The sequence below is a fragment of the Gopherus evgoodei genome, chromosome 6, assembly GCF_007399415.2.
Source record: "Gopherus evgoodei ecotype Sinaloan lineage chromosome 6, rGopEvg1_v1.p, whole genome shotgun sequence".
NCBI lineage: Eukaryota > Metazoa > Chordata > Testudines > Testudinidae > Gopherus > Gopherus evgoodei.
The window spans coordinates 40,936,472-40,955,974 of NC_044327.1; the positions used below are offsets into that span (position 1 = coordinate 40,936,472).

A 19,503-nucleotide genomic window follows, 5' to 3' on the forward strand; every position below is an offset into this window, starting at 1 on the left:
ATCTCGATCAGCCCTTCCCTCCTACATTTCCCTTAGAGATATCTAAGCCAAAATAAGGGAGTGGAGCTCTGTTTTCTATGTCTGCTGAGTCTGTTGTTGTAAATGTTACTTTTTATTGCATGTTATTATCCTGCCATATTTAACATCTGAATAAACAAACACTAGTGACTGACATCTCAAGAGCTGGTTTCCTCACAAAGCACTGACTTTGAGAGTCACTGGGTTTTGAAATCTCCACTAAAATCCACATTTTCACTGACCTCCAACCGCTGTTCACATTTTCTATTTCCAGATTGTGGGAACATAATTTTATATCACATGCAATAGCTCACCCAAAAAAAAAAAAAAAAAAGAAGGAATTCAACAAGCATCCCCTATATGGTGCGTGGACAATAGAGTTTGTGCCTAAACCAGAGCCCCCAAGTCCAGATCCAGTCCAAACTTTGTGGCTTGAGCTGTTCTAGCTGACTATGGCAGAGAAATATGCTGTATATTTGACACATCTTGCCCTAAATTTTGGGAGCCTGTTGGGAGGGGTGCGGCAGTGGGTTGTGTGGGACAGGTGGAGGGATGAGAAATGTCTGTGAAAGTGCTATTGAGGAAATCCAGACGAACTGGAGCAGGAATGGAAATGCCTCAAAATAATTGCAGAGGGAAAAAGAGGAACATAGTTAGCTGCTTGCAACATGGGAGGAGAAAGAAACTTAGGAATTGGTGAAGGTTCATGGTCAAGGAGACGGAATGGGAAGCAGGGAAAGAAAAGCAAGGTGGCTCCTTCACCAAACCTTTATAAAACTGAAAAAGTTTGGGATCAGTTCACTTTGGGGAAAAGCATGAAGTTCAAGCTGGTTCTCATTTTAACCAAACTACTGCAGCCATCCCTAAAAATAATGAGTTGTCATTATGTTGAACAATAGAAAGGAACATTAAGAGGCTAATTTTACATGATCTCTGGGCAATTCTCAGGTATTCTATATGTTTTAATATCACCCATGATAATGGACCGTGTGTCCCCTGTACATTTACTTCATGTAAGGAAAGGTCTTACTGAACCTTTCAGTTTTATTCTAAAACTAATCTAATCTTATCTAGTGAAGGTGCTCCTATTGTGTTTGTTAATATAGAATCTTGGATTCAACATTATGTAAAATTTTACTTGGGGACATAGGATTAAAAAAGCATTAAAAAAGAGTTCCTCTGTTTAATACTTAAGCAGTTTCCATGAATGCTGGGGGGCAGGTTCTGTGTGTTTGTTTTTTACTCTGTTCATGATTTAATTTATTTATTTTATGGTGGTGAGAGAAATTCAAATAGTAGTGACTCATGGAATTTGTTTCAGTTTAAGTGAGGAACTAGGATCACTATTTATGTAACTTTTTATTCTAGGCAATATTTCCCTGTCCATCAAGAGAGATTCCTTCTATTCTCCTTTACCAGCATCTGCATCACAGTACAAATGCCTGTTGTCACAGGACTTGCCCCAAGATTTTAGTGAAGTGGAGAAGCCATCAGACTATCTCAGTGAGAGCATCAAAGGTGGAAGACATTTACAGATTAAGACGTTCATTTGCAGTAAAATCTTATGCTAAAAATCACAAGGCAGGGCTGGGGTAGCTTTCTGAGTAGGGACTACATGAGGGTAGAAAAATAATAGTGTACTGGGCCCAGCACTTTTTTTGTATGGGAATCCAATGCTCATTAGAGCTGGTACATGCTCCCAGACTATGACATAGTTCTCTACTGGTTGTGGCTTTAGAGCAAAAAGGTTTGGAACCTTTATCATCTCCTTCCTCTAAAGGCTCTCAGCCAAGGGTACACGTACCCCTGGGGGTATTCAGAGGTCTTCCAGGGGGTACTCAACTCATCTAGATCAGTGCTTCTCATGCTGGTAGTTGCAGTCCCCAGTGAGGAATCATGGGCTAGGTTTATGGGGGTTGCAAGTGAAGTGCTGGCAATAGGTGACAAGCAGAGCAATTGCTCAGGGCCCCATGCCACAGGAGGCCATGCAAAGCTAAATTACATGCAGGCAAAGGCATTTCATTTGAACAGGAAGTGTCCTCAGTCTTTCCTGTTGGAGCTGTTCGACTTTATTTAACTATGATTTGGGGCAGCACAAATGTCAAGATAACACCCAAGTCCCTTAGTGCTAAGACAGAGGGGAGTTGAGACCGGGTCAACTTGTTCCATATTACAGGCAAACAGCACTGTGACTGTAAGGGGGCTGAGAATGAGCATGACTTAGGCAAACAAGCCTAAGACCAAAGAGGGGCTGTTCGGTTCAGATACCACAGACACATTGTAAGTCCTCGAGAATGGCCATGCTTTGTGAATGCCACAACCACTGAGATCAGGGTGGAGAATGCAGAATAGACACCATCAGTGCGTGCCAGAGCCTAACACTCAAAACCAGGTTGGGGAATTGAAAAACAAGCAGTCTCAATTCATGTCCTAGATACAGAGCCCTGAGACTGAGGGTTGGGGTGTCCAAATAGGTGTGTGCGAGGCATTCTCGAGCTCCCCTTTTCCCTATGCTCCTAGGGGGAGAGGGGCAGAGTGAGAAGAGTTCTAAACAAGCTCTAGCAAACAATGATGGAGTCACTGGGTGCTACCAGACCATTCTGTGCTTCCATTCTCTTTTCTGTTTGCCTTCTCCACATCTTCAAATGCTTTACTGAATGTTTGAGCTTTCTCCAAGATGAGTTTCATCTCATCTTCTGGGAGAACATCACTGTTCATGCAGTGGCCAAGTGCCATCCACTTCAAGCAATTCTTTGCCTCATTTATAAGTTTGTGGATTCTACTGCCATGGTTATATGCCTTCCTCTTGGAGCATGGCTGATGACTAAAGCACCATAGATCAGTGGTTCTCAACCAGGGGGTCTTCCAGAGAGTACTCAACTTATCTAGATCAGTATTGCTTAACCTGGAGATTGCAGCTCTCAGGATGGGTCATGGGATGGGTTTAGGGGGGAGTCACAAGTGCAGTGCTGTCATTAGGGAGTGGCAAGCAGGACAACTGCCTGGGGCCCCACAGCACAGGAGGCCACATGAAGCTAAGTGACGTGCTTTAGCCCCAGGTGGCAGGGCTTAGGGTTCAGACAAGGCTCATAAGTGAAAAACAGGCTCAAGTATCACACTGAAATGTAAGTACAATATTTATATTCCAATCAATGTATTTTATAATTATATAGTAAAAATGAGGAAGTCAGCAATTTTTCAGTAATAGTGTGCTGTGATATTTTTATGTCTGATTTTGTAAGCAAGTAGTTTTTAAGTGAGCTAAAACTTAGGGTATGCAAGACAAATCAGACTCCTGAAAAGAATACAGTAATCTGGAAAGCTTGAGAACCACTGCTCTAAAAAGCCAGGGACTGACATCTCTTTAAATCATGCTGGCTGGAGGTTCAAGAGCTGCAAAACTAAACTTGAGGGTGGCGTTGTCATACTCACAGTTCAACCATGTCACTGGGACATTGACTTCCCAGAATCTCTTTAGATTTGATGATGGTGGCAAGTCCAGTGACCATAAAAACAACATCAGTCACCAGGATGTGGACTAAGGTTTGAAAATGCATGATGAGTTTTTAATATCATGAGGGGTTTTTGTTTTTTAAATAACTTGATCTTCATTGTGGGGAATCCCTCCAACCCCCAATAAAATTTAAAGCCAAACATCAATGGAGTTAATGGCCTCATGAGGAAGAACTCCCTCCAGCCCCTAAGTGTGCACCCAGAAAAATATCATCTGGGTGTTTCCTTTCTACCATATTCTTCCTGTGGAAGGTCCCATCTAATCTAGAACAGTTACTGCTATTATGCTAATCTTGAAAAATTACTTAATTACTGTATCTGCTTCCTTGTAAAACAACAAGATTACAAGTAGGAGTAAAACATACCGCATCTGTAATGCTAGTTGGTTTCCTGTGTCTGGCACTAAATAAGAAATTAAAAAGGTTTCAGGGAGAGCACAAACAAACAAAAATCCACTGGCTTCAAAAACAATGGATTTGGCTCTGCAATTTGAAGGGTGGAGGAGGATGTGTGCTCAATCCAAATGTGTACTTGGCATGCAGTTTGGTCTCTGCAATGTTTCCTTTATACTAGAGATATCTCTGTTTTGGAAGTTCCCCAAATGTGCTTCACTGATGGCATTTCCATCGCCTGGAGGTAGCTGATCTGATTTTGGAAGCTGAACCACTGTAGTACCAGGATAGAAAAGCAGGTCACTGAGCCTGCTTGGCATTCAATACACAAACAGGGGGAGGGACAGGGTAATGGAGGAGAAAAGGTCAGGTCAAATCTAAATCACACATTGCTGGACACAGTGGATCTGAACTAGGGTGAGTCATGTTTCCCAGTCTCCCAAGAGAGGAAATTAAATCTGTCTGTTGCTTTCTACTTCTGAGCTCGCTACACCATCAAAAAAGCAGCAGAACTGAACACAGCCCACGTAAAACCACAGAATCACCCTTTTCACCAGCAAGTCATGAAATTATATTTCCATTTTCTGCTAGCCTGAAGCCCATCTCTAGAACAGATTAATAGCAATACGAATATTTTATTTACCTAATGAAAGTCCTTACTGTAAAATGACAAAAAATAAAACCTCACAATTCTGAGACTAAAGGATCTGAAGCTCTGCCTGGAAGCACTCAACTGAATACAGGTGCCAGAAACTGCTATTTTAGGGCCTGCCCTAATTTCCTCTCAGAATGTAATTAACCTAGTTTGCTTTTGCCTAAGACACAAGAGTTATTATACACACACTTGTGAAAAGTACATGGGATCACCCCATAGGATCTTTAATAGGTACAAGGGTCACAACCTTGGTTATATCTAGCATCTCACAGACAACATCCCCAGCAGTTCTCTGTCCTTTAGTGCCATACTGTGACCTACCTTAAACTGATGTAATTTGGTGAGGAATTTCTTCCATACTCTAAATCTGTGACTATTACAAATATTCACGGGTGGGTTTTTTTGAAACATCTATGATATCTATTACAGTAATTCCTCACTTAAAGTCATCCTGGTTAATGTTGTTTTGTTGTTACATTGCTGATCAATTAGGGAACATGCACGTTTAAAGTTGTGCAATACTCCCTTCTAACGTTGTTTGGCAGCCGCCTGCTTTGTCCACTGCTGGCAGGAAGAGCAGCCCATTGCAGCTAGCCGGTGAGGGCTTGGAACCAGGGTGGACCAGCAGCTCCCATATCAGCTCCCCGCTCCCCTAAGTTCCCTGTGCTGCAGTCGCCCAGCAGGCTATCAATTGCGGAGCAGGTCAGCTGTCCCTCCCCACACTGCCATGTGCTGCTCCTGCCCTCTGCCTTGGAGCTGCTCCCAGAGACTCCTGCTTGCTGTGCAGCGGGGGGAAAGGGGGGTTATGTCAGGGTGTTCCCCTCCCCCCTGCTCCTGCACCCCGCTCACCCCGCCCTTCTCCATATAGAGCAGGGAGGGGAAGCGGACGGAGAGAGATAGAGAGAGCATGGGGCAGCAGCTGCTGTCTCAACTTCCTGATCCACTTAAAAAGACAATGCACTTAAGAGTGGGTCAGCTTACTTAAAGGGGCAGTGTGCATCTCTCTCTCTCCCCCCACACACAAGGTGTGTGTCTGTCTCTGTCTGCTATGCTATCTCCCCTCCCTCATGTTCGTGCAGCCTTGTGTGAGAGGCTACATAATCAACAACGTATTAACCCTTGAGGGCTCAGCTGAGTGCTGGTTCATCATTTAGCAGCAAGGCGTTCACTGGGAAATATCTCTCCCTCTTCCATCCTCTAACTTTACCACCTCAGCCAAGCTTCACAATCATCATAGCTGTGAACAGTATTAAACTGTTTGTTTAAAACATATACTGTGTGTATATCTATATAATATATAGTTTTTTGTCCAGTGAAAAAAATTTCCCTGGAACCTAACCCCCCCATTTACATTAATTCTTATGGCAAAATTGGATTCGCTTAACATCGTTTTGCTTAAAGTTGCATTTTTCAGGAAGATAACTGTGTTAAGTGAGGAGTTACTGTATTTGTATTACAGTAATGGCTACAGGCCTCAAATAACATTGTGCCCCATTGTAGTAGGTGCTGTATGTACAGAGAGAGACAGCTCTTGCCCTGAAGAGCTTACTATCTAAGATGACAAAGGGTGGGAGAATGGAAATATTATTTCCCCATTTTACAGAAAGGGAACTGAGCCACAGTGAGATTATGACCCTAATCCTACAACAAGAAGCATAAACTGGCCTCTGGGGTGGAAACCTACAAACAAAACTGAAACTTGCTGGATTTACTACATGATTTTTAACATACTTTTGAAAAAGACAACTTATATTGTTATGGGTCTGACGCTAACGTACTAAAGAACACCTTCCTATTTTCTCTTTCCGACCTTTACCCATTGGAAAACTCCCTGGTAAAAGCCACACAGCTACTACTTTATCCTCCTTAAGACTCACTTCTGCTGTAATGCCTTCTAAACCCTGCCTAATGAACATGGGTAGGCAGTGATGAGATACGACTGTTCCTCTCCCCTTTCCTTCCTTCTCTGGCTCCCTGGTACTAACTCCTCCATGTCTGCCATTTCCCCTCACCCTACCTCTGCCCCCACTCCCAATAAATAATTAAACCAACAAGAAAGCACAACAACAATAAAATATGTATCTAACACAAGGCTGTGTCTGTTCCACATCATGTTCTTTTGACTGTATGTTAGATCTGTGTCCCCTTTGTCTGTTTGAGTCTTTTATATTATAAACCCTCCAGGGCAGAGATCGTCTCTTTATCTAAGTTTGGCAGCCCTGGAAACTGAAATCCTCTCTTTCTGTTTGGGAATAAAATACAAAGCCCTTCATTGAACTGAAATGACTAATCTCTACCTCTATGGCCTACAGTAGGCCTCAGGACATGCTGTCCTCACAGATCATCAGGATTGTCCATTTGGTGCCTGGCACATCTTGGGAAAGGGGCAACACTGGTAACTTTGCAACTTTCTGATCCTCACACTGCCAGACTCTGGTCCAGTCAATTTAGGGTAAGTCTTCATAGCAGAGTTAAGCTAGGCTCTTACTCAGGATTTGCCCCTAATCCCGTCCTGTCCACACAAAAAACCCTTTCTCCTAAGTTTGGTGGTGCTTTATTCTGGGCTAGCTGGCTCATCTGAAGCTATAGGCTAAAGCCCAAATGCTGCTTTCGCTGGGGCTATTAACCTGCCCACTGTGCAGTGAGGATGCAGGCTAAACCACTCTTATATTGACAGCCCTCCTAAGCTTTCACAAAATTCCATCCATGGGCCCAGAAGGACAGACAAGTTCTCCCACAATTCATTAGTGAGAATGGAGTGATTCATCTTACTGCAGCACTGAAAGCTATGAGCTACCACCCCAGAAGTCCTAGAGACAAACAAGTGAATGCAGGACTAGTCTGGGCCCAGTAACGTAAGTAGGACTTTGCAGTGCAGCTCACACCTAGGCTAGACTAACCCAGGTACACCGGCCTGTGTGCCGATCATGCTAGTTAATTCTGCAGTGATGCAGTCTTAGGGCTACTTTAGGATACACCAGCTGCAGTGACCCCCCAAAGGGAACAGTTCTGGCAGCCAGAGATCTCCAGAACACAAGAGCACTTTTCTCTTGTCACATTCCCTGCACAAGATGGAGCTGTGAAGGTGGATATCAATGCTGACTAGCTGAGCTGTCTTTAAGGCTACTCTGTGCATCAAGAGTGGTGCGAAGCAGTTGGGTGCAGCCCTCAGTCTGGCCTGGCTCAATTAAGAGTCCTTACATCATCACAGATGTTCTCAATAATGTCAAGTTACAGTGTTTCTCTTACTTTGAGACAAGCTCCTGCAGGCGCTTAGGTGAAAACTGCAAATTTATACCCTCAGGGCAAGCTGGAATTACAATAGCTATACTGCCCTACATCATCCATCCTTTCAAAAGCATAGCAGTACTGTACAGTGAGTTACAGCAAGAAATGTCTTTGAGAAGATGCGGTTAAGCACTGTTCCATAAGATAGTGTTTCCCAGCCAAGGGTCTGCAGCCCTCCCAGCCAGTTTGAGGGGGCTGCAGGACCCCACAGCTGAGCCCAGTGCCCCAGCATCCTCGTGGGGCTGAAACCATGAGCAGAGCCATGGGAAGCCCTGAGCCTCAGCACTCCCCCTGGCCCTAGAGTCCTGAGCACGGCGCCCCCCAGGGCTGAAGCCAGAGCTACGGGGCTGAAACCCCAAGCACCGGCACTCCCCATGGGGCTGAAGCTAGGAGAGGAGCCATAAGGCCAAAGCCCAGCACTCTGAGACCCAATGTGTCTAAAGCTCCAAGCCCCAGTGCCTCCACGGGGCTGAAACCGGGAGCAGAGCCGCGGGAAGTCCCGAGCCTCAGCATTTCCTGTGGGGTTAAAGCCCCGAGCCCTGGTGCCCCAGCAGAACTGAAGCCAGGAGAGAAGGCCCGTGCCATGCTGAAGCCCCAAGCCCTGTTGCTCATGTGAGGCTGAAACATAGAGCCCCTAACCCCAGCGCTCTCCATGGGACTGAAGCCAGAGCCATGGCGCTGAAGCCAGGAGCCATGGCGCTCCCTGCAGGGTTAAAGTTGGGAGTGGAGCCATGGGGCTGAAGCCTGGAGCCCAGAGCTGCCCCCTCCCCCACGGCCTGCAGTCTGGCACCCCGAGCCACCCACTCTGTGGCTGAAGCCCAAAGGCTCCCGTACACCCGGTGGCTTAAGCCAGGAGCCCTGAGCCCCCCTTGCCCTCTGCTGGGCCCTGGAGTTTTTATAGTATGTTTGGGCAGGTGGGCTCAGAAAGAAGAAGATTGAGAACCCCTGCCATAAAAGACACGTAGAAAAGATGATGGTTTCGTGCTTTTTACCTGCGATTCATTCTGGGTGTGCAAGAGTAGAACGTAGCAAAATATGATGGAGGTGGCACAGGTGGTACAAAGTCCTCAGGATCAGAAATGCGGCCTTGTTCCTCAACTTCCTCTACAGACACCTGAGATTCATCCTAAAGAAACACAATCTCTGTTAACCAACAAACTTCTCTATGTTGGTGTAATGTACAAATAAACATGACTAAATTATACGGAAGATCTGGCTACTGGTTCTGCAGCTCTATGATCATTACTGCTGTATTTTATTAGATAGTGCCTTGCACTCACTTACTATGCAGGATCTTCTTGTTGCAAATATCTGCAAGTAACGCAGGGCAGCTGCTACCAAGCATACTGTGGTTGTCAGAGCGTTGAGGGCACACAGAGCAAAGAGAACTTTCTGAAGAGCAAAAAGATTATTAAAGTTATACATCAAACACTTGCGAAAGTCGAGGGAGGAGGAGGAGGAAAACAGTAATAATCTTTAAAATCTATATTTTGACTCACTTCCAGATGATCTGTGGGATCTGGCTAATTTCTAAGGGTTTTTATTAGATTCATGGAATATCAAGGTTGGAAGGGACCTCAGGAGGTCATCTAGTCCAACCCTCTGCTCAAAGCAGGACCAATCCCCAACTAAATCATCCTAGCCAAGGCTTTGTCAAGCTTGACCTTAAAAACCACTAAGGAAGGAGATTCTACCATCTCCCTAGGCAACCCATTCCAGTGCTTCACCACCCTCCTAGTGAAAAAGTTTTTCCTAATATCCAACCTAAACCTCCCCCACTGCAACTTGAGACCATTACGCCTTGTTCTGTCATCTGCTACCACTGAGAACAGTCTAGATCCATCCTCTTTGGAACCCCCTTTCAGATAGTTGAAAGCAGCCCTAGGGTCCACTAGGGGGCACAGAATGAAGAAGAGGGGGAAATCAGAGGAGTTTCAGGTTGCTGAAAAGAGGGTCAAATCTTCTCCAAGCAGGAGTCCTGACCCATCTCACCAACTTGCTGTGGGAACCCTTTCCTCGTTCCTTGGACCAGGAACTCACATGCTTTCCTAACTAGGCCAAGAATCAGGAGAGAGGAGGAGGTGCTTTATCAGCAGCATAGTCTGCAGATAAAGAACAAACTACAGTGGAGCCGGAAGCAGGTTCTGGGCAAGGAAATGGGCTGGAAGTCAATGGGAATTGCTGTATGGCAAAGGGCAACACACTTTAATACTGTATTTTCTCCCTGTGATGTAAAGATTCTCGAAGCATTAGTTCTTTGGTGTTGCTTTTACAGTACCTTGAGTAGAAGGTGAACAGCGCTGCATGACTGCACTGGGTACAGCTTCAATGCATTCTCTTTCTCTGTGCATTTGGCTGGGTGAAATTCTTCACAGCAGAAACAAATCTTGCTTTCACCCAGATCCACCTTTAACAGCAAGAAAAATAATGTGAATTATGATTTAATTTACAGAGCAATTTCACACAACACATCTTGATGTCGAATACACAGCTGGATATGCTCTACAATATATCTGACTGACCAAATCATACGCATACAAAATCGAATCTGCATAGTCCAGTATGCCAGTGATTTATCTGTTCCATTACCATCACATTAGACATATTTGTTTCTCTCTTATCTAAACCAATCTTTGAATTTATCAATGAAGTCTTTTGAATTTACTTTATATTTAATCACAGTCTTATTCTTCACAATGACATCAATATCTAAATGATCTCCTTTGAGTCTATGCTAGCAGGTTTACTTTTGGAGCAGCTAGTCTTTTTTTAACTAACACATAATACATATTTGTATCTGTATTATATGCTCCCATTAGCACAATACTACACCAATAATAAATGCTTCTGACACCCGGAACAACATTTCTTTCCTTGACAACCCGGTAAGACTATATCTATGCTCCATAACTGTGTTTGGAACTTTCAGGTTCATTTTGTCACCTCAATTTCCAGGGAGAAAGGCAGGTCTCTTCAGTGCTTTTCATTAACTGCCTAACTCTCCCCAGTCACAGCTTTGGAGGTATTTCCCCATATGTACCAGATCATATGTCCAGGACTTTTCTGAGCTGCAGCCTATGGTTTCTTGAAGAGATGAGCACTGAGATTCTCAATAAAGCATTTAAAATTTCTTGTCTGAATTATTATTCTCCTCCGGAGTATATCTCTCAGTAGGTTGGGGCTTGTGCAGACTTTGACCACCAAACTGCTTGTAAGCACCAGAATCTGATACCATTACTCCAACTCATATGTTCCGGAAGCTGCATTGGCTTCCTGTGAGGCAAAGGATTATATGTTAATAATAAAATCTAGGGGGTGGGGAATCAAAGTCTTTATAAGCTCCAACATATCAACACCTATCAAATCTGTGGGATCTCCACTATCCCATACACTTCAGTTTAGTTTAGATCATTTTGCTGTTTCTTTACATTACTGAGAGCTCTTTTGCCTTCTCCCGCTCTTTCTACAGAATGCTCCCCCCTCACTTTATAGTCATTGTTCTGGGTATCTGGTAAAACAAGTCAATTATCAATATGTAGTTTGTTTGGTCGCACCTTTTCATATTTTATTTTCATAAGTTCAACTAAGTGTAATGGACTGAAAAATGAACGCTGTTTTGTACGTCATCTTAATTAAATACGATTTTCCTAATTTATAAGAATTAGACCAGATTGTTCTTTCATGCTTCACAGACTGCTTATCCTCACTAGATAATAAAACAAACCCTTTATCACAATCATGCTGTTATCCACTATAAGAAATCAGTATACCAGCCTGTCAGGATTCTGTTCACCAACATTTCGGAGGCAGAGGTATCTCTGGGATTCTGTCCCACGTTCTTTTCTAAATGTGACTGACCAGCTCCATGTTGAATCAACTTGTAGTTCAGGCTGTGAAAGGCAGGACATGGCTCCTACTGTGTCCAAGAAAGCCACTTCTGGGCCAGCCACAGAGGTATGCTAAAGAGCAAGGGGTATCTTATTGCCTAAGGACTGAGCACAGTGCCTCTTCAGCAAGACCAGCCCAGGGACCAACAGCCTGAATTTGGATCATATGCATGCATGGCAGCTCCTGATGTGGCCAATGAAATGACTGTTTCAATAACACACTTTTAAATAATATTTCCCCTAGTCCTATAGTTATTAAGATTTGTGTCCAACACTTTTCAATAACCAATTTTATTTATTTTAAACTAGTTTTAAAGAGCTCTACCCAGTGATATTGTGACACTGGTAAACCAAGTGCCAGCTCTGGCTAAGGCCATAGGTGCAGGCTAAGAACTGACAACTCACAGCTGGAAACCAAACCAACTCACCTGTATGTTAGTTTTGGTCAAAATAGGTATGTTTTATAAGAATGTATTTAGTGTTTAGACTCTGTGAAATGCTTGTGAGCTGCTGCATGCATTAATCTCACTTGTAATGGCTTTATTCCATGCTATAAGGAAATATGTCACAGGCTTAAAGTTAAGCACAGGCTTAAGTGTTTTGCTGAATCAAAGCCTAAATCAATATGTATTATTTTTATTTTTGCTATTCTGTGGTTGCACTTCACACCATCTTGATTTGCTGCATAGATTAATCTATCAGCACACTTAGGAACCCAGCAATGCCAGCTGCAGTACTTGACATGTAGTCAAGAAGAACACAGAGTTACCAAGTAGGCTCACCAGGTCACATCTTGGTACACTGGACACAAACTGAGCACCTTGACACCCTAGGATAAATCCAGCCAGGTTCAAGAGAACACAGACGACAGACAGCAAAACAAACAGGTTAACCTGAAACAGAAAAACATAGTTAACAGCAATGGAAAAAAGATAATGAACTATAGTGAACTAATAAGTAAGTGAATTAATTCTGGCTATATTGAAGTCAAGGGCAAAACTCCCACTGACTTCAGTGGGGCTAGAATTTCATCCCTTCATCCCTGGTATCTCATCAAAAAGGACTGAGCTTGTCAATTATTTTGGACTTGAACTTTGTGCAAAACTTGTTGTTTACCCCTTTTTCCTCAGAGTCTGTACAGCAGCAGACTATATGCCCTGCAGAGTCCTATAGGTACAGTAATATTCTCTTATTAGCACTGCAAGAAATAGTTGGTTCCTTTGGTGTTTAGTACAGTTTAAAAGAGCTGAAGGAGCTTTTGAACCAGCTTTTAAAAGGTTATTTTGCTACTGGTGAGAGAGAGAGATTTTCAGTTAAGTCCTGCAAATTGTCTCCAAGCCCTAGAAGGCCAGCATCCTGACTAGTTGAAAGATGTTCCTGCAGGTGCAACGAGTGATTTGTAAAGTTCCCGACTTCCATTTTAGATTAGCCTCTCAACACAATTGGATCATTAGGAAATTTGAGGCGGAAACATCTTGCAGCACCATTTATTCAACACTGGCAATTTTCAAAACTGTTTTGCAGGGCAAATACTTCAAAGTATCTGATGTAATACAACTAGGAAACAGACATATTAAAAGAATTTAAATTCTAATATTTTATTTCCCCTCTACTATCAAAAATAGAATCCCTCCATTCACGTAACAGACAATACTTCTGATCTGCAAAACCATCATAAGAACACAAGAAAGAACCATCTATTTGTTTTCCACCCCAATACTGAATTGATTTAAATATTTCTTGTAACTAACTCATTGCTAAGAGCTGTGTTGAATCAATGCCCACTTCCTATACATTCATCAACGTTACCTGAATTACCTCAACTCAAAACTGAATCAGAGAACATAAAAGAACACATAGACATCTTATGCAAAATATGCTTTTAAACTCCAGTGGCTGCAGGAACACTGGAAACCAGCCAATTTAATAAATGAGTTAAAAGTGGTTCCATGTAATATACCTGCCCTTGAGACCTCCTGCCAATTTTTATAGTATTATATTTGAATTTTCCTATTTTCACTCCACTGTTGCCATGTGAAACACACACAGACACCAAGCAAAACTTACTCAGTACACTGAGAAAACAAAGTGACTCTACAAAAAAAAGCCTTGTTCCTAAAAAAGAATTTAGGTACCTAATGCCATTTTAGGTGCCTAAATCCAATATTTAGACCCTCAAAATCCCTGCTCTGCTGTCACCTAACCCTGGAAGCTCCTAAAATCCCTAAGCTCTTAAATTTCCAGGAATAAAGTCCCTTAAGCACCTAAAAATCTACCCTGGGATATAAGCACAGCCACCTCGGTCCAAGTACCTCGCTCACACCTAAGCCCCTATGGGATCCTCAAACTAGGCATTGCCTCACCTACCAGGCCTGATACAGTAGACATGCTCAGAGGCTGCCTAACAAATGAGGCCCCAAACAAACCAGCCAGAGGAGGTGGTGGTGCTGCTGCTGCCACTCCACTTATAACCTTTAACCCAGTGGCTAGAGTATTTACCCAGGATGTGGGAGACATGTATTTGGTTTCCCCCTCTGCCTGATGTGGAATAGGGATTTAAACACAGGTCTCCCACTTCTTAGGTGAATGCCCTAACCACAGGGCTATAGGGTGTTCTGGGGCAGGTCTGTCTGGGTCTTGCACATCATGGGTCAGTACCCTGACCACTGGGCTAAAAGTTACAAGGGGGAGGGCACCACCCCCCATGGTTTTCAGCAAGAAAGGGTTTAGGCACCTTACTCCAGGAGAGGATTCGTGGCTGTGAATCTCAAGCAGAGATAAGTTTCAGAGTAGCAGCCGTCTTAGTCTGTATCCACAAAAAGAACAGGAGTACTTGTGGCACCTTAGAGACTAACAAATTTATTCAGCATAAGCTTTCGTGGGATACAGCTCACTTCTTCGGATGCATAGAATGGAACACACAGAAAGAAGATATTTATACATACAGAGAACATGAAAAGGTGGAAGTAGCCATGCCAACTGTAAGAGGCCAATCAATTGAGAAGAGCTATCATCAGCAGGAGAAAAACAAAACAAAACAACCTTTGAAGTGATAATCGAGGTGACCCATAGAAGGTGTGGGGAGAACTTAACATGGGGAAATAGATTCAATTACTGTAATGACCCAACCATTCCCAGTCTCCGTTTAAACCTAAATTAATTGCATCTAATTTGCATATTTATTCAAGTTCAGCAGTCTCTCTTTGGAGTCTGTTTTTGAAGTTTTTTTGTTGCAAAATTACCACCTTCAAATCTGTCACTGAGTGGTTAGAGAGGCTGAAGTGTTCTCCCAGTGGTTTTTCAATGTTATGATTCCTGATGTCAGATTTGTGTCCATTTATTCTTTTGCGTAGAGACTGTCTGGTTTGGCCAATGTACATGGCAGAGGGGCATTGCTGGCACATGATGGCATATATGACGTTGGTAGATGTGCAGGTGAACGAGCCCCTGATGGCATGACTGATGTGGTTAGGTCCTATCATGGTGTCACTTGAATAGATATGTGGCCAGAGCTGGCATCAGACTTTGTTGCAAGGATAGGTTTCTTGGTTAGTGTTTATGTTGTATGGTGTGCAGTTGCTGGTGAGTATTTGCTTCAGGCAGGAGACAGGTGTCTCACTCCAGCCTGGATTTAGATACCTCAGGAGCTTTGAGGTGTGGGGCTTAGGGACACTCCTCTCTTCAGCATTTCCTATTGGCTAGTTTAGGCAAACCCATGCCCAGCTCATCGCCTTCTTTGAATCCCATTCTTAGGCAGCTAACTCTCCCCGTGAATTCTCTAGGCAGCCTGGGCACCTCACTCACGACTGGAGATTCCACTAGGCAGCAGGGCACCTAAAAGTTAAGCATTACAACACTGCGTCTAAGTCCCCTTTGTGCATCTAACCCAGAGTGCTCTCAAATATATACACACACTAAGAAGGGGGGGGGGGGGGAATGCCAAATAAAACGATCCCTTAAAATGGGGTTATCTATAGCAAGTTAAAAAAAAGTCTTTTTTTTTTAAGCTGTCACTTAAGACCCTTTTTGTGAAATGCGTCCATCTAAAGTGAGGTCATTCAGATTCTATTGCCTTTATTAAAATAAAAAGAAACAAATGACATACACTTCAAAGAAAAGTCTAAAAAAATCAAGAATTAAGGTTTCTTAAATAAATACTAATAGCGCTTAAGTAGCACTTTTCAGTCATAAATCTCAAGACATTTTACAAAGGGAGGCAAGTATCATTATGCCCTTTTAATAGATGGGGAAACTGAGGCACTGAGAGGTGACGTTACTTGCCCATGGTGACAAGCCATGAAAGACCTCAGAAAGAGGTCAAAAGGAGAAAAGAGAAGATGAAATAGTATTCATTTTCCCCTTCAAGCTCAGACACAGAAGATATTCCACCCCACAAACAAAAACATTTCCAGTGATCTACAGGCCTCAGATGAAAGCCATGCCAATTTCCTGGAGCAGCTAATGGACTGGCTGTTCAGCATGGTACTGGAATCTGCCAGGATTCATTGTCTTCAGTGACCTTAACTTCAACACAGACAATGCCAAGGATACATTAGTACTCAATTGCTTATTCTGCATGGAATCCAACTCAGCCATCATATCTTAGTCAGTAAAAGCTTAACCCTTTCCTCCTAGTTTCAAATGCAGGTTTCCAGTTTCAAAAGGAGTAATGAAATTCAGAAGTTAAAAATAATAATTAAGGATCAGTCAAAGAGAAAAATCTTACTCTGTCACATGTACAAAAAAAGTATACCAGCATGTACTTTGGAAAGTCTTCTCAATAAATCCTAGTTTACATGGAGACAGCTCTCATCTAGGTTTGTTACATGCATAGAATCTTCTTATGACTATAGAAACTAGCTACTATATCCAATCTGTGACAGTGAAGCGTTCTGTTTACAATGGCTGGAAGTTCAACTATGATGTTCACTAACAGTCAACTGAGTGTAGAAATAAGAGTTTATCAAAACTGGTCCAGAGAGGAAGCAAATCCATTCATCTCCTCCTGCTCCCTGCACAGCTTGGTGTATATTACCCACTGTAATGCTCCATCCATTTTGCAAGCATTAAAACACCACAACAAAAAATGTGCACTCCAAAAACCAGGTGTCCAAGGTTTATTTATTTTTTTGGAGATGAATGAGCATCTCTTGGTTAGAAAGAGCATCAGGAAACAGTTTAATCTTGAAGACAGTGAAGTTTGACTGATAAGTTCCAGAAAGACATTTGAAATACCCTCACGTCCTAGTATTTGTTGGCTTAGTACATGACCATAACTTGCCTTGGGTTAAAGGTAGGTTGGAGCAAATTTTTGAAAGTGCCAAGACACTTAGCTAATTGATTACGATTTTCAAGCAAATTATTCTATGAAGGTTTACTGCTAAATTTAACTTGGACTATGCAGCTACCCAAGGAAAAAAGAAGCCCTTTATATGGGCTAATTGGACCCTGGATCTCAGTACACAAGGGTAAATAGGGCTATGCATCAAACCAAGCACCGCTTTCTCAGCAGTCAGAGATGGCAAATTTATTTGAATAAAGGAGAGTTAACATATGGAAGACGCTAGCGAAGATAAACAAGCTATTTTAAAAGTCAGAATACATGGGACCAAGTTTGAACTGCAGTGATAAAAATAGAAACAGGCCAAATTCTGGCATCAGCTGCATGCCCAGTTTGGCCTACTGTCCTTAATCCTTTTAGTAGTAGATATGCATGGATTGTACAAAGCTGTGAAAAGTGTTGTGGTACTTTTGTATAAATTAGACTATATGAAAATAAAATGCATTATATGAAGGCCTTGGTTGAATGATTTTTCCAGCAAAAAAAAAGAATTTATATACATAGGATGGATCTACGCGCTCTCAGTCAATGAGGCCAGTCCTGCTCTCACTGAAGTCAATGAGAGTTTGGCCACTGACTTCAACAAGAGCAGGAAGGCCATAACCTGGCAATTCACCATGCACAGGTAGCCTGCTGTACTGGCACAGAGCCGCACTGACTTTCACACACACAACATATTGCTAGATCAGGGCCCAAACAAGCACTTGGATAGTAAATGAAATAAAAATGCTTCTTCCATAATCATTAAATATTATACCAGTGTAAACAATAAACATCCTTCTAAGGAAAACAAGTCAATGTATTCATTTTCTTTCAGATACACAGCTTCAATAGCAAGCACTAATTTTATAATCTTGCTAATTTTCCCATTAGCTATGGGAACTATGAGCGATTATACACAGATTTGTGATAAAGCTCAAGACAAAAAATACTAATTTAGAAGTATAAAATAATTTCTTTCAAAAGCAATATTATGCCATATTTTAGATGCAGTAGCTAGACTCATAAAATCCTTTGGTGAAGGGTATTTTTTTTTAGGTGTGGAATAATTTGAGTATATAAAAATGAGTTCAAACTACATGCAAAATAATTCAGTGTGTCATACATCTAAATTATATTTATTATTGCATATAGGAATCAGTCCTGCAGCTTTTATATGAACCTAACTCTCTTTGATATCAATAGGCGTTCTGGATGGCAGAGGAAGAAGAAGTCAGATTTATACTTAACTAATTTAGTAATATTTGCAGTTATTTACTTCCTAAATCCAGATGAGCACAGAGCACAAAAACACTTCACTCTATCCCCTAATACTGCAAATGTTTACATATATGCTTAAGTTTGAGCTCCTACTCATGTGCTTAAAAGTTAAGTGCTTGCATAGGCATTTGCAGGATTGGGCCTATCCAGAGCTTCTATTTTCACTGCTTCTCCCTCCAGTTAACACAGCGCCTACATAGATAAGAGTAAGAAAGGTGGAGTCTATATCAAATAAACAGAACTGTTTATTTAGTTCCACTCTGTTCCTCTGGTTCAAATCTCTTCAAGGCAATGAAGATGCACAGATGTCACTAAGAGCATTTTTTGCCCTGCAGAATCTTTATTATTAAAGCTAGTCAGGAAATAATGTTTGTTCCTGTGAAATATTTCAAATATATTTCATCAAAAATTTTCAGGTTTTCATAAAAAACCCAAATCCCAAAGTGTTTCAGTTCTGTTTTATTTTTTCAAATACAAACTTGAAAAAATGTAATAAAAAGCAAAAGCTTCTTGCGGAGATTTCTATTTTGATGGGGAAAAAAACCATTTTTAATTGAAAATGTTTTGAACAAAAAATTTCAAACTGCTCCAAATTATTAGTTACACTGCAAAAGTTGGAAAGAACCCAGGTTGACTTTCAGAACCCAGACTGAGTTTGCAGGGGAAATAGTTAGAAAAACATCTTTTTTTACTTGTATGCTGACTAGCATTAGCCAAAACTTGAGATTTCCAGTCTGAAATTTTGTTGCATTCCAAATTGGACTGAGACCAAATGTTTCTAAAACTGTAATTCCCCCCCAAAAGTGCTCCAGAAACACTGACATGCTGTTTCCAAAATGAAATATGCTAACTGAGACTGACAGCTGTTGAGTGAAACTGACATTGACAAGAATGTCAAATTCAGTCAGAAGCTGCCAAGGTCTGCAGCTCCACCATATATACAATCTCAGGGCTTCCAGACTCCCAGGCCAGCTGGCTCCCAAGGCTATCCAACTCCCAGCTCTCTGGAATCCAAGGTTTCCATCCCCACGACAGTCCACATGGCAGGACTGTTCCAGAGTTGTGAACCAGGGCAGTCCCCAGGAAAGGGCTGCCCTACAGCCCCACACCGTGGGAACCCTAGGTCTCCAACAGCCCCTGCCCCAGCAG

At 42.3% G+C, this 19,503-nt stretch overlaps 1 protein-coding gene across 5 annotated transcripts in view; it reads right to left on the reverse strand.

Annotated features, from left to right (window-relative positions):
- FAM189A2 (family with sequence similarity 189 member A2) overlaps window positions 1–19,503 on the reverse strand; it is a 50,660-nt gene that overhangs the window by 14,783 nt on the left and 16,374 nt on the right. For all 5 annotated transcript variants that reach the window (XM_030567629.1, XM_030567628.1, XM_030567627.1 and 2 more), the window contains exons 3-6: window positions 12,536–12,646; window positions 10,145–10,273; window positions 9,151–9,258; window positions 8,859–8,992 (exon numbers count right to left, since the gene is read on the reverse strand). In XM_030567629.1, the coding sequence (XP_030423489.1) occupies window positions 8,859–8,992; window positions 9,151–9,258; window positions 10,145–10,273; window positions 12,536–12,646 (482 nt within the window). The remainder of the gene's footprint in view (window positions 1–8,858; window positions 8,993–9,150; window positions 9,259–10,144; window positions 10,274–12,535; window positions 12,647–19,503) is intronic.